This window comes from Carica papaya, chromosome 7, assembly GCF_054855325.1.
Source record: "Carica papaya isolate Zhongbai chromosome 7, ASM5485532v1, whole genome shotgun sequence".
In the NCBI taxonomy this organism is placed as follows: Eukaryota; Viridiplantae; Streptophyta; class Magnoliopsida; order Brassicales; family Caricaceae; genus Carica; species Carica papaya.
In genome coordinates, this window is record NC_142315.1 from 28,058,059 (window position 1) to 28,073,822 (window position 15,764).

The 15,764-nt window shown below is 35.3% G+C and overlaps 1 protein-coding gene across 1 annotated transcript; it reads right to left on the reverse strand.

The window, feature by feature from the left end:
- Positions 1-94: 94 nt before the first annotated feature.
- Positions 95-12,693, reverse strand: LOC110806712 (Tetratricopeptide repeat (TPR)-like superfamily protein). Its single transcript, XM_022031630.2, has 23 exons — positions 12,010-12,693; positions 11,407-11,468; positions 11,191-11,283; positions 10,752-10,824; positions 10,304-10,645; positions 9,773-9,837; positions 9,552-9,683; positions 9,386-9,427; positions 8,777-9,298; positions 8,521-8,678; positions 7,771-8,293; positions 7,454-7,516; positions 7,268-7,369; positions 6,338-6,652; positions 6,145-6,237; positions 5,956-6,057; positions 5,758-5,862; positions 5,163-5,296; positions 4,044-4,227; positions 3,247-3,378; positions 3,045-3,157; positions 2,788-2,866; positions 95-2,699 (listed from the first exon to the last, which is right to left on the reverse strand). The coding sequence occupies exons 1-23, from the start codon at positions 12,077-12,079 to the stop codon at positions 588-590; spliced, it is 5,616 nt and encodes a 1,871-aa protein (XP_021887322.1). The 5' UTR covers positions 12,080-12,693; the 3' UTR covers positions 95-587.
- Between the last annotated feature and the right edge of the window lie 3,071 nt (positions 12,694-15,764).

Here is a 15,764-nt window from a genome sequence, read left to right on the forward strand (position 1 = left end):
TTATATTATCAAAATAAATAAATAGATAAAATAATGAAATATTAACTACTAACTAATAACTAAAGATATCCCAGCTTAATACAATTGGTCATAATTCATAAAATCATGCATATTGAATTAATAATATAAAACTAGGAACAAGAAAAAGCTCTTAGCATTATTTTGTACACATTCCAAGTGATTGTTTCTCCTGGAAGTGTTTATTACTCCGGTTTTCATTCAACAGAAAAGAAAGAAAAAAAAAATTATACAAGGAATATTAGGAAAAGGATAAAAGTGAAAAGAACTCAAAGTCACCCCACAAACTATCCAGCAGATATCGCTAAGCCTTATACCAAGTGGAATATCAACAAACTCCCATCGCTGCAGAAAAATCAAATGGCATCAGAAGGTGTCGTCGCAGTTGGGTTTCATAGCCAATCATATGGCAAGCTCTGCAATGTAGCAAATTTTCTTTCTTGTGCTGCTTTGTAAAACTGCGTTGCTTTTAGTAACTCAGCTACATAGCCCTCTGGCTACAAACACGTCCTATGTTTCGGGTCAAGGACACGTCACTCTGTATCTAAGCATAATAGAATAATAATTCTTCAACTTGTCACCTCAACGAGCTCTGCTTCATTGTCACTGTAATCTCCCCAGCGCTTGTTCATTGGCTCTTCGACTTTTGAATCACTGGATATTTCTTTTGTGATGGTGACGTCGCTTGCAGCAGAAGAAACTGTATCATCAGGTTTTTCATTATCATATTGTTGATCGCGAGTTGTTAGATTGTCAGAAGTTTGACTTTCCTCATCTTGTTTTTTAGCAACTGGCTCATTTTCACCCCCAGCTTCTGTTGGAGACTCGTCGGAAACCTCCTCCGCTGCAGTTTCATTTTTGTTTTCGCCATCGTCAACAATTACAACTTCTGATGCATCGACTGAAACTACCGGAGTCGCTATGAAGCCATTTTGAGTCACTGGAATACCATTTGGCGATGCTGGGTATCCGCTTGGTACTGGGGATACAGGAAAACCATTGGAAGAGATCGGTATGCCATTTGGAGAAGCCAGGAAACCATTAGGGGACACTGGATAGCCATTGGGAACCCAAGGTTGGCTAGTAGGCACAAACTCAGCTGCATGAGGGTTCATTATTCTGGGAGGACTGAAGCGATTGCCTTCACCATTATGTTCGCTGTTGTGGAAGCCAGGTTTGTTACGTGGAACCCTATTTCCAGATCTGTTATAGCCACCGGAAAGCCTTGGGCCGTAAGGAACCCTAGCTGTTGCTGACTGATGAGGAGATCTGCGGACAGGATTAACTTGAAGCATTGGAGGGATATTCACAGGAGAAGGCAGGATTCCTCCATGATCTTTGAAACCTGGAACTGTAATTGAGCCAAAAACAGGGATTGTGGATGGGTTAAATGGTGGTGCAGATGCAGATAGCTTTTTGCTCGACTCTTTCCCGGTTTCTGCTTCGCCTTGCTTTGCTCCTTCAGCTGGAAATGGTTTCGTACTCGTATCTCCATTGGGTAAATCCTCCAGATTTCTCTCCTCCACTTTTTCTTCGACACTAGATGCATTCTTTTCCGACAGCAAATTTGTACTCTCAGCCAAAGCAGGTAGAGGTTCTAAATTGCAGGAAGCTTCTGTACATTTTTCTGGAACTCTTGTTTCTATGTTTGAACTGTCAGGAGCATCAGTATTATCAAATCTCAAATCTTCAATCTCTACATCTTCTTTTCTCTCAACATCATTACTTTCTGCTTCAGTTGGAACAGCTTCCCCTTTTATCTCTTCATCAGTATCAACCTTTCTTTCCGCTAGCGGTTCGGTCAACATCAATTCCATAGTTTCTCCTTTCTGCTCTTCGTCGACAGTGTTTTCCTTAGGAGGAAGCAGACTTTTTTCTCGCTTGGACTTTTTATAAGTTTCTTGTTCAACATTTGCAACTATTGGCACCTCAACATGGCTGACCTCCAACACGGTTGTCTCCTGGTTCATCGCTGGGCTTGATTCAACATAAATATTTCCTTTTGGCAACTGTTCTGCTACTGCCTTGACAATTGTCCCGGGTGGAGCCAAAGCAACTTCTTTGTAGGAGAATAATTTTCCAGCTGCCTGAACACTGATTGGACTTGCTACAGGAGTTGACTTGATTACTTGATCTGTCGAAGCTGGACTAGCTGGAGCTGATTTTGGGTTTACCGATTTCTCTCCACCAGCTGAGGCATTTGGATTATTTTGCTTCGGGCTGAAACTTGAACTTTTAACAAACTTCTTAGTAACAGGAAGACTGGATCCAGCAGAACTGGAAGACTCATTTGGGCTAGTTCTTGGGGATGTAAAACTAGCAGGTTTTCCTCGGTGCCTTGATGATTGGGATACATTCATAAAGTTTGTATTTAATTTTGCTAGACTTGGCCTCCTAGAACTGGAACTTTTACGACCAGTAGGATAGCGACTTTTAGGAACGGCTTCTTGCCATCCTTCATCTGAGGTATCATCTAATGCCAGCTCCTCATTCTTTATCAATATTAACTGGTCTTCGGTACTTGAATCAGGTTTCTCATTCGTTGGTTCTGCTAATTCAGCTTCGGATTTGTTTTCTTTGTCACTTGAATTCTCCACAGCCAGATAAGTTGGTGATACAGTTTCATCCTTCTGACTTTCATCTGAAACTGTTTCCCAATTTTGACCTGGTCTAATCTTAACCTGAAGAACAATAAGAACTCAGTCAGATAGTTTAGTGATAGGAAACAAGATAATTAAGAGATTAAAAACAGAGGTTAGTCAGTATGACCTTTGCACGAGCCTTCTTTTGAGCTTCCCTTGCTTTTATATCTGTATCTGGAGTTATATAATCCAAGAGGTCTGATACACTGATTTAAAATAAAAGTTACTTCATTTAATTCTCATTCGCCATGGTATCATATAGTTCTATTAGTAAAAAGCTATTTCAAATCTTGAGATGTTCCGAAAGAAGCTTTTACCACTCATCAATTAAGGCACTATTTGAGCATAATGTATTTTCAATAAAAAATATTGTAGTGCGGGTACCTTAGATGACCTTTGCTAGAGATTGAGGCATCTGGTTTTGGAGTACCATTGCGTGCAGCTTCCTGCTGCTCCAGAGCCTTGGACTCAAAATACTCAAGCCACGCTGCCGCATCCTACAAAAGCTTGTGGCATATAAATCCAAATAACAAAGATCACATTATGAAATTACATACAAACATTAGAAGTTCTAACTTTATGATACCTGTGTACGAAGATCTTCAGGCCCCAGTTTGGCCTGCAGAATTTGCAGGGTAGTTTGTTCATGCTGAACACTTAAGGAGTATGCTTCCATCAAAGAGAGAGCAATGGCAATAGCATGGTAGCTGGCAGCAGTCTGAGTAAGCCAGGAAATTGTTTAAGTGAAAAAACAGTTTCAGCTATCCATACATTCTTAATATCCACAAAAAGAAAAACTTTATATTCAAACAGATAGCTGCATGAATGTGCACAGGGCAGAAGCACAAAAGTTTTGGGAGGCCAAGTTTAGATGCAAATTATGCAGTCTATGATTGAATTTGTAGAGAAGGTACTTACACCCAACACTAGAAAAGGGTACCAGACAGTATCAATTCTAAACCAAGGCATACATGGATGTATCAGGCTTAACTTCGTATTGAGAATTTATAGTTACAATTAGTGATGGCACAAATTTGGTTTCTTGTCCTAAAACAAGTCGTCCTCAATCTCCAGAACAAGCCTCATCTGTTGTTGCTTTTGAACCTCAAACCACCTTTTTAAGCCTCCTTTTTTAGAAGTTACTAATAGACAGTCACAATAAGTTTAATTTTCATTGGAAACAAAATCATAAGAAAAGTAAACTTTTCATCTAACTCAATTGCTTTTATGTTCAGTAATATCTGAAGTCTATTATTTCAAAAAAAAAAAACCTGAAGTTTAAGTTAATGCAGCCTATTTAAATGCTGAATGGGATAAGAAACATTACACATTGTTAAATTAAGAAATTGTGAAATGCTGAGTTTATGAAGAAGAGAGTATAACCTGTATATGATCAGCTCCAAGGAGTCTCTGGTTACACTTCAAAGCTTCATGGAGGTACCTAAGAGCAACATGCACATTTCCCAGACCTTCTTCCATCATTGCTACATTAATATAGGTAGCAGCTGTATTTGGATGCGAAGGTCCACATGTTAAATGCAGAAGGTACAATGCACGATTGACATACCTAGGAAAAGGGAAAGATAATAAGTGAATTTGACTTCTTTAACCATCAGAATATTCTTTCATGCAGATCCAAAGATGAATCAGAGTCCACTACTAATTAAGAAAAATCTATTTTTCGTAATTAAAATAATGGCACTTAAGGACAGCATAAAAAGAAGCATGAGACATGCGAGTATCAGTGATGACCATTCCCTTTGCCTCCAATCACCATTTTGACTGCTAAGGCAGGATCCTTTCAACCCAATCATATATCCAGGAAAGAAGCATGAAAAAAAATGATGCATATGACGTGCATCCATGATGATGCTTAAATAGTTTAGTTTCTTATTGTAATTTTGAATGTTACATTTTGCCCCTCATACTAAAACAAAAAGAAAAAAGATAAGGATAATTTTTGTTAGTGCTCTCTAGAGATCACATCTTAGATCGTAAAAATACAGAAAATACGATTAAGTGCAAGATTCTACTCGTTAATGCTGAAAAATCAGAAAAAAAACTAGCCAACTACATTGGCTGGTATTTTTTCCCTTTTGGCACGTCTCTTATTTGGCAAGTTGTCTTCCTAGCTTTCAGAACAAATGGAACTTCAATAAATTCTAAACCATCATATCCTTGTTACTGCATTCGTAATATTAAAGGCTAAATTCTCTAATAAGTTCTTCTTGCTTTCCAGCTGAAGCTCAAACCTCATTTTGCAAAGTTAAAAAATTAAAAGCTGTGGAGCTGAGTAAGCAAAATATAGATTGTGTTTCTTTTCTCAGGATGTAGCTATGTGTCGTCCTTAGAGCCATAAATTGCTTAAGTGAGAAAATTTTGATCTAACAAATAAAAAAAAAAGCATCTGAGTTGGAAACAATGGGGAAACAAGAAGATTGTCATGATCACAAAAGAAACTTGAAGCAGAACTGTCTTAGATTTGAAGAAATGGAAGCATACTTCAACGCTAACTCTGTATGTTGTAGTCGATAGTAGAAGACAGCTAGATCCCCATAACTTTTCATTGTATCAGGATGATCAAGTCCAAGCTCTCTCTCATTTATATCAAGTGCTTTTTGCTGATAAATGGTTGCCTATAAAATTGAATAGGGTTAGCATCTTAGAAAGGTATACAGATAAATTCTACATGTTGAAATGAAAGAAGCAATCAGACTATCATGTTCAGATCTTGAAGACAATATTCTAGATAATCTGATCTTCAGATTCATGAACTCAGACAGTCTCAATTTATTGCTACTTTCCTGCCATCTATGGGCTACATGAATATTTCTAATTTTTCCTTTTCTCAGTCATTTTTTATTTATTAAAAATATGAATTAGTTAGTTCAGTTTAAGAGTAACTGATAGAAAATTTTATAAGATCACCTCCAAGACTATCATGAATTGAGTTTTTTGATCTACGTGGTTTGGAGTTTGGTACAGCAAACTTAGAACTGCAGAGATGAATTTACCTAAAAAAGGCCACTGTTTTTGCAGAACAGGCCTCTCTGATCCTACATTGCATTATGAGTAACAAATATCTTAAAGTCAATACCTGATTAAAGTCCCCAGTATGATAGAGCACTACAGCCAGAAGACTATATGCTCCAGCTGTCATTCGATGATAAGGACCACAGACTGACACCAGTTTAGAGAGTGCCTTCAAAATTCAATATGGGACATCAATTAGTTTTTGTTACTGTCAGAAAAGAATGATATGCAACATATTTTTCGGAGAAGACTGATGACATACCTTAGTGCCATAATTGACAGCATCCTCCAATTTACCTTTATCCAAGGATGTCTTGGATGATTCCAACAATGTACGCCCATCCGCAGAAGAACATGCAACATGCTGTATGAAAAACTACAGTGGTAAAGCACCTGAAAGATACTTAAAACAGTTCTCGGAATATAATTTCTAATGCAAAACATTTATTACCTTATACACAGGAACCATGCTTACAATATCAGACTTCTTAAAAGGAGATGGAGTGTCCATATCATAGTCCCTTGGAACAAGTTCAAGTCCAACCTAACGAAAAAGGCATGCAACTCAAAACCAGCAGACAAAATGCATTGAACCTAAGATAACATCAAATGTTAAAATATTAAAAGAGAGTTTATCATCATACCTTGTGTGACAATCCTCGAAGGATAGGGAACTTTCTCAAATCCTTGCAGCTTTCAGGTTTCCACTGCCAACCAAACCTCTTTGAAAGAAAAGTTTCCACCCACTTCCACTTCAGTTTATCATCATTACTTACATCTGCCTCAGCATTGGTTGGTGGCCCCAACAATACATTTAAACATGCTGCTATTGACCCAGCAAAGTCGGCAGCATTATCAACAGCAGCAACAACAGCTTGCAATATATGTTTATATGCACGAACAACCATTTCATGTATGCAGAGAGATTGCACATGAGGGAGTTTGTCAGCCAGGTCAACCTAAAAGGAAGGATGGGGAAGGGAGAAATATAAAAAATAATTGTTATTATACAGAAATTAACATTATAAACAATGAAAGGTAAAAGAAGTAGGAATTTTTGGAAGGTAAACTGCAAATGCAAATAATGAAGGAAACTTGACTTGCAAGTGCCTCCAGGAAATCAAACTTTACAATGAGAACACTGGAAAATGAATAGCATGATATAACAAAAAGGATTTTCTAATCTATCTATCTTCAAACCAAAACAATCATACTGAAAAAGAGTAGTAGAACATGAGAGCTTTAACGGGCTTTTGAATTTAAAGTATCTCTAAACCAAAATAATTATACTGAAAAAGAACAGTAGAACATAAGACCTTTAAATGCATTTCGATTTGAAAATCTTAAAACCAAAATGTCCCAGAAATATCTTCCAACAAGTCTTCACTATCTTGGACCTTTAAGGCAGACATAATTTATGACTTTAATTAAGAGAAAACAATTCCTCTCTTGATCAATAAAGCACTACTACCGCATAGGGGCAGAAAGACATTCATTAAGCTATGGCACTTGGAGCAATGAAGCAATAACAAAATTTAAGGGATTAATGAATATTTTTATTGGACAAAAGTTACCACTCTCCCCAAGGAACACATTTGCAAGCCTCTCGTGTGCATAAAATCTGTCAATGTCCTTCCATCAACTGGTGAAAGCTCAAGAGACCCAAAATCTGCCACCTATTAATTCCAAACCATAAGAACATATATATTAAGTCCCAAAAAACACCAAAAGGATATATAAATGTTGATCAGTGCACTAACCAGTTTCGGAAGAGCTGTATCAGCATAATATTTGTGCGCCATTTCAATCAACTCATCAGGTGACTGCCATCCAACACAGAAGTGGAAGAGAGTTAAACATAACATTAACTAGGCAAATCAAATATGAACCATCGAGACTATAGGAAATAAAATTTTCTTCAAAAGAAAAAGGAAAAATCATTTTAAGCATGAAGAATAGTGCCGCTATATAAGTTTTAATGAGGTCAAGTTTCAGGAAATGAAATGACTAAATCAATTCAGAAAATAACATAGATAAACTTTTAGCTTAGTGTTTCCTGTGAAAGCAGCAATAAAACCTTAAGGTGAAGACCAGTTTCTGATTCTTTTAGACGAACATATGCTGCTTCAGGAAGCAGCTTTCTCCACATCCTTTCCAGTTCCTCATCTTGCTTCTCTAGCTCCTTCTGATTGGTGGGTTCGCACTTTTTGTCGCTGTCAAGATTTCCACTTACAGGAACCACCTTGCCTTGGTCTATCTTGCCACTTTTCGTATCTATTTTCTTCTTTATCTCCTTTAACAGTGCACCTTGCTTTCCAAGACCCTTTACAGCTGGCTCGGGCTTAACATCTTCAGCTTTCTTAGAGTCAGTTTTACCTGCAGCCTGATTTTGCAAATGTTGTACCCAACATGCTCCTAGTTCCCACCTGATAGACCTCATATGTTTGGTGGGTTCACTTTCCAACATCTGCAAACTACTCTCTAAAACTTTTCTTACCAGAGATCTACCAGACCGTAAATTTTCTACATCTGCATTTTGTGATCGCTGAGCTGTACTAGATGATTGAGGTGTTGATGACTTGTGCAATAGCATTCTCAAGCTGAAAGATTTTGAAATGAAAATACATTAATATCCAACCACACTGTCATATGCGTGAAGGCCACCAAATCTTTAAATTATTAGCAAGTATGAGGTAAAAAACAAATAGGTAGGTTGGAAAGTACACGTATTATATACGGAAAACAAGCATCTATGAAATATGCAGTTGGTTGTTATTCCAACGTGTTCATGTAACTACATAACCAGAAATCCATCAAAATTACTAACCTGTTGACATTTAAGGCATTTGCACCTCCTTCAGGCTGGTCTTCAATATCAATGTCCTGCGGAATGGGGCTTCCTACCCAATTCACCTCTGTTGAAACTTTTACAATGGCTGTATAGCCACAATATCTTATAACCACAACGCCTAAGGTAGAAGTGTCCTACAATATCAAATGTGGACCGCATCAATAAGCAATTATTTATAAATGATTCAGGGAGTTACGAGAAGCACTTAGGAAAGAAAATATACTCCACCCACATGAACAGTTGCACTTTCATCAGCAGTAATGCCTTTAAGTAAGTTTCTTCTTGCAAGTTCTTCCTGTGACATTCCAAGAACCCAACTCCCGTCATTTTTACAATCCAACTTGGTACTGGCATCGGACCCATCTCTGATCACCTTTATAACCAAATCCCCAACTCTTTCTTCAAGCAAAACTGAGGCAGCAGGATCATCAAAAGAATGATCACTGTCAATGAGATTCCTAATTGCTGCAACAGCTTTAAAAACTGAAACGTCGACAAATAAACTATGAAGTAAGAAGGCTTTCCGGTCTCGAATTTGCCTCTCTTCTGCTGTTTTACAAGGCATTGCTGCCAAAATTGCAAAATCCTTTGCCCACTGTCTGTTGTCATTTTTTCCATCTCCTCCTTGCCCGCCCCCATTACCCCCCCAGTTTTCATCTTCCACAGGAAGCAGCGGAAAAACAGATGGATTATCTGCAACAACTGGAGGGACAACCCATGTATTTGCTCGGAAACCATAAGGAAGATTGCCAAACTGAAATGCAATATCATTGTCAAATCATGCTCCCTGATTAAGAGTTATGAGCCAAAATATAAAGCAAAAGCAAGTACATCCACATACTTTATTGTGCTCTGTGAAAGCTTTCATGAGAGCTTTATACGCCTGCAAACAATTAAGGTTCATGAGTACTAATGAGCAGCATTTGAAAAACATGCATGAAAATAGAGGATGTTCACATGACAAAGCTAACAATAATAATGAAGGACGAAAATCATATCAAACTTACAGCATCAAATGGCCTGCTTATTTCTTGCAGCAGACCGACCAAAGAGTGACAAAGAAGAGGATATTTTCCTGCAGGGTAGAAGCCTTTCCTTGATGCAACAATCGTTATTGGCTTCCCACTAGTAACCTTAACCTACATCCGGTTCCAAAGAACAAAGGAAACTCAATGCAATCATCTCGTATCTCTTAATGTAAAAGAATCATTTTAAAGAGGATCCTCACATCAATCTGAAAGAAATCATCTTCCAGTTTATCCTCAAGAAATGGACGAGTAGATCTCCGAATGTCTGAAAGAAGCAAAATCAAAATAATCAAACCACACAGGAATTCAGAAATACTACTAACAGGATTTGTAAATTAAACTCCCATATCTAACCTTGGTCTTGATGCCCTCACCGTTAATTAGACAAAGATGCAAATTTCACTGTTCTCAATTTTGAATTTCAATAGAAACGCAATCATTTGCGATAACTTTTCATTTTCTATTTTCTTCATAGCTAAGTTATGTTTCCGAATCACAATATGATCTACATTTACATCATTTATTAAACAAACATAGCCATAAAATAAAAGAAAGTTCAACTCCATAAAATGCATATGCTCACCAAATACAATAAACAATAACTCATAAAGCACCTACTAATAAATGATGTCGATTCTATCGTTACAGTTAATATGACAATATGAAAATCTAAATGGATGTGAACTCTAGTGACTATCCATAAACTAATGAAAAGAAAAAGACAAACTCACATTGAATCGGAGGATTAAGGTGCGAGAAGGAGAAGAAATCATAGAACTGGCCGAGGCGAGGGGGCGGGCACATTGACACGCCGCCTTTCTCTGCACAGTCAGACGCATTGCCACATGTCTTCTTCTCCGCCGCTTTTGGCTTCGACTCAGCTCCGGAAACGGAATCGGTTCCATTTTTGTCCGAACCAGGCGCCTCGCTCTCGCCCGAACCGGCCTCCTTTGTCCCGGGATCCTTGACACTGGTCCGACTGCCGGATTTTGACGAACCGAAGAAGGTTGTGCAAGCGACGATGTCAAGAAGCCGACGGACATGAGCAATCGCTTGCTCTTCTGTGTAGTCCTCTGCAGAGAAAAAAGAAAAGAGGGGGAAAAATATGTCAATTGCGCGGGACGACGATGATTTAGCGCGGGTGAGATAATGAACGTGTCTATTTATAGCCGTTAATACCTTCAACGATAGACACGTGGCAGGGTTTGAGAGACACGATGTCAACGGAATCTTTGAGTCTATGACCTCGCACCTGTAGAGAATTGCAACTCTTCAATTTTCTGTTATTGGTCGGTATTTCCGTTAACTTAGGCGTTTAGGTCCAAGTACTTTTATTTTCCACTGTACTTATGATCTAAAAGGCCATGGTCCACGGAGCGTCCTAACCATTATGGGCCTGATAGCAAGATACGCAGCTAGCTATCACAATCGATGTGGACCGTCCGATCGGCGTGGGCCGGACATAATCAAATTACGGTACGACCAGGAAGAAGAGTCCGTAAATCAGACGGTCGATATGATTCTTTACCGACTAGTTCTGACAAGTGTGAGCTCACATGATCTCACGTTCACTAATTCTTTTTCTGACAAAAAAAATAAATAAATAAAAATTTTATACCTCGTGAGATAGAGAGAAGTTGGTTAAGTGACATGTCTCGACGTGGACCCCTACAAGCTTTCTTACATCCAAGATCCTGTCCGTAGAGATACCCTGCGTAATTATTGTTTTTTAAAATTATTTAATAACTAAAATTAGTATTTAGTGTTAATATTGCATATAAGCTTGAAAATTTACTGTAATGTTAAAAGTAATTACGAGGTAAAAAACTTATACCTTGAGGGTCACTTGGGACTCGTCTGGTGTTTCAACGGTAATTTCAACCACGGTGGGTAAAACTGTAACAATCATTTTCATTATTAGTTAAACAGCAACGAAAAAAAAGAAATCAACAGACCGTCATTGCTATAGCAGTGTAAGTAATGTTACTAATGCGGATAGCTGGAAGAAAAATAACAGTATCTGGATTGAAAAATAAGTTTTTGTTTGGTTGGTGGGAAAGTACCAGGAAAATGGGAGGTAAAAATCTTGAACAATATATTTTTTTGCCATCTCGAATACTATTTCAAGCCACCGAGTGAAACCCATGAATCAATTTTTAATCAACTATTTTCACCTAAAAGATATTATTAGTTAACGTTAACTTCTGAAGATTGTTAAGTAAAGAAGAACAGCTGAAGCTTGAAAAGGACTGTTGAAAATTTTCTTGGTAACCAAATGGGAATTCAGTAATCAATCAATACTCGGTGTAACCATAAATATGAAGAAGAAATGATGAATATGTATACATATATAGAGAAATTAATTATATGTATATGTGTTAATATGAATATGAATATTGAAAACAAAAAAAAAAAAAGGAAAGAAGAAGAAGAAAACCTTTCTCTTCCTTCTTTTTCTTCTCTCCCTTTGCTCTATGAGGCTTTGCCTTTCCTGTTTTTGGAGCCATTGTGCATCAAAAGAACTCAGTGGATATATATATATATATATATAGATATAGATATATAATGTTTACACGAGATTAAAAAAAAAAAAAAGTGATGGGTTCAAATTGGTTTTCTTCTTCTTTGAAGATAATAATAAGCAAGAGGCAGACACTGAATTATAAACGGAGTGAAAAAGAATATGCTGAATTAATCAATATTATAATACTGAAAGCTCCTGTGAAGAAGAGAACGAAGAAGGAAACAAGGGAGGAAGATATAATTTTCTGAAGAACAACAATTGAGATGAAAGTATTAGTTATTAAGGGGGAGTTAAAGAGGGAAAGTTGAGAAGAAGAAGGAGAGAAGTGAAGAAAGCATTAAATGAAATATGGGTGTAAATTTAAATAATGAAAAAATTAAGGGGTAGAAAAGAAAAGAGCTTCGAAACGAGAAAAGAGAGCTTCTGCCATTGATGAGGAGGAAAGGAGAAGGAGAGAAGGAATAGTGAAGAAGAAGAAGAAGTAGATAGAGTGTGATAGAGGTGGATAGGATAAGGTGAGGCCATAAGGCTTTTTCTTGTACACAAGCAAAGAGAGAAAGAGAATGTAAGGCTAGAAATTTCAGGCCTCTCGTTTTTTCTTTCCTCTTTCTCTTTCTTTTTTTTTTTTTTTATATTGAGTTTCCTAAATTGGGTCTCTGATCTCTCTCGTCTTCTGCTCCAGTCTTGACTTCCTTTGAAGTTATATACACACATACATACACATATATATATATATATATAACCGTTAAAAATATGTAATTAACAGTTTATAAATTAGTGATTATATATATATATGATTAATAAAATTTTAATTTTATTGTTAATTCTATTTAAATTAATGAAATTTTGGTCGTTAAAATGTTTAATGTTACATATATTTGTAATATTATCATATTTATTATCGAATATATTAAGATTTTCATTTAAATTTTAATTATTTATTTAGATATTTATAAGATTTCACTTTGTAATTAAACATTGTACAACACCTGGGGGCTCACTAGCTATTATGATCCAGTAATTACTTACATAAAAAACTTTATATTATAACATGTCACAAAAAGTGGACAGTTCATATTGCCGAAATAATTTAATTTTAATACTTATATTAGCTGTCACATTAATTTACGTGAAAAAAATTTTGTTTACCATTTTATTGTTGCAAGTGAAAATTTGCACCAATTTTTTTTAGCCATTAAATATATTTAAGTTAATATATGCAATACATTCGAGTGAATATATAATGAAAATAACTTTTTTATTGCCACTTGGTAATTTAATTTATATTTTATATGTTTTTCAAATTTACTTTTAAAAAATTAAATAATTATATAGTTTAGTTAATTATACATTTTTAATTTTTTATTCTAAATATAGTTTTAAAAAATAAATTATTCACGTAAATATAAAAAAAAATAGAAAATACAAACAGAAAATTTCATTAGTAGTCCGGACGAGCGGACAGAAATACACACTTAAAATTATTCGTACTTTGATAATAATAATAATAATTTATTTTAAAAATTCTCTTTATTTTTATTCTTTCAAATTTATTTTTTAAATATCACTTTTTTGTCATTTAAAAAAATAATTATGTAGTTTAATTAATTATATACTTTTAATTTTTTATTCTAAATATAGCTTTAACAAATGATAATAAAAATAAAAATAAAATTAAAAAATAAATTATTCGCATAAATACAAAAAAAAAAATATATTTAAATAAACTAATAAGTAGTTCGAACAAACAGAATACACACTTAAAATTAATTGTACTTTGATAATAATAATAATAATAATTACTATTATTTTTTACTTTTTCATTGTGCTAAAGATAATTTTTTATTTTAAAAAAAATTAAAAAATTATATATTGTATTAATTATATAGTTTATATAAATAATTAATAAAATATAACAAGGCGCCAACTTCAAATAATATGATTATCAATAATTTACTTTTTGAAAGGGATAATAAGAAATGTAATAAGCGAGTTAACAGCCGCCGCGTCATCCAGTAACGGGACCAAATGAGCTTTGCTGTATGGCTTGCGGTGTCTTCGTCCCCACCGTTGTGCTGAAATTTCCATCCACAAAATAAAATTACCTTCGACAATTTCATAATTCATGTATTTTTAATTTTTGTGTAAATTAATTGTTTTGATTTTTAAATAATTAAAATTGGGTATATTTATTTATAACCCTTTTTAAGAATGTTATAATTGTTTATATATATATATTTTAATTTTATGGTTAAATAAATAAGCACAAAGTTAAAAAATTTAATTACTTGGTATGAAAAGTGGTCTATTGAAGGGGTCACCTTTGTGTTTCCATAAGTAGATGACAAGGCAAATTATAATGACACAAAAAAGAAAAGAGAAAGCAGAAAATAAAATATTTCACATTTAAAAGTTGTTTGTCTAATTGGGTATTTAATCTTCCATCACCTACATGTTTTCACAATTTCGTAGTCAGTGGCAAATTCTTGGTTACCATATGTGTATGTATACGTAAACATATATGGCTAAAATTTAAAACTACTTTTGCAAAGGGGGTTACAATTTTGACACTTTAAAATAAATTAGAAAGAAGTCCGATTTGAAAGTTTTTGATTTGGTATATTACTAACCAAATTTAAAAGAATGGCAAAAAGTAGAATTTCCGTTGTGATTATAATTTGATTTTGTTTTTATTTAAATTTCGTATCACTTTCGTGATAATTTACTACGTTATAATGTAGCTCTAAAAACTTTTATGCCTCGTCTAATTCATAGTTTTTTTTTTTTTTTTTTTTTTTTTTTTTTTTTTTTTTTTTTTTTTCGATTTGAGTAATCTCCATCCAATTTTAAATTATTTGAGACAACAAATTAACATATATTAGTTTTGTTAGGTTTATTTCATTTGGGTTTTTTTTCACAATTTATCAAATTGAAACTCTCTTGGTTGCTTTCGTTGATGTGGTTTGATGTTGGAGGGTTCAAATTCTACCAACAATTAAGTTGTGATGCTAACATGTAATACGCGGTTTTAAAATTTGGTCCGGAATAAATTTTATAACTTATAAAATATACATAGATAATTAAAAATATATTACTTAAATCTAATTTTTTAAATTATTTGAGAAAAATAGGTTATAGACGAAAATTGAAAGCAGTTTCGGAGAAGATCGGCTAAATTTTGAGTTCGCACGGTATTTTTAAAAGAAAATTCGAAACATGGGGTTCAAAATGTAAAAAAAAATAATTCGACCACGTGGAACGACTCAGTCAGCAGCACGACGAACCAAAGCACGCCGCATGAAAAAACACGCTGACATCGGCGCCAAGCAGACATGGAGGCCACACGGGCGACCCGCGTGCCCAACGGTCCAACGGCCTAGATTCAATTCCGTGCGCGTGAACAACTTAGATGTATTCCCTCATTTGGTTCGATTGGACAGACGAGATAAATCGCGATAAACGATCTAAATTCGCCCAAACAATAGGCCTAAACAAGCAACAATCGGACGACTCTCCTACCTCCACGTCGACGTGAATGGACGATCCAAATCGACATGGGATAAGTACATAAACAACACATTGCAGGGGAACCCTAGCCTTAGCCGTACCTACCCTCATCGGAGAAGAAGGACCAGCTGTCGGAGAAGGAGACCGACCCCCCAGCCACC

Coding starts and splice junctions, on each gene's coding strand:
- LOC110806712 (XM_022031630.2), bottom strand. CDS start 12,079: ATGGCTCCAAAAACAGGAAAGGCAAAGCCTCATAGAGCAAAGGGAGAG. Junction 11,284..11,406: donor AGTCCCAAGTGACCCTCAAG/GTATAAGTTTTT, acceptor ATAATTACGCAG/GGTATCTCTACGGACAGGAT. Junction 9,684..9,772: donor ATGATTTCTTTCAGATTGAT/GTGAGGATCCTC, acceptor AACCGGATGTAG/GTTAAGGTTACTAGTGGGAA.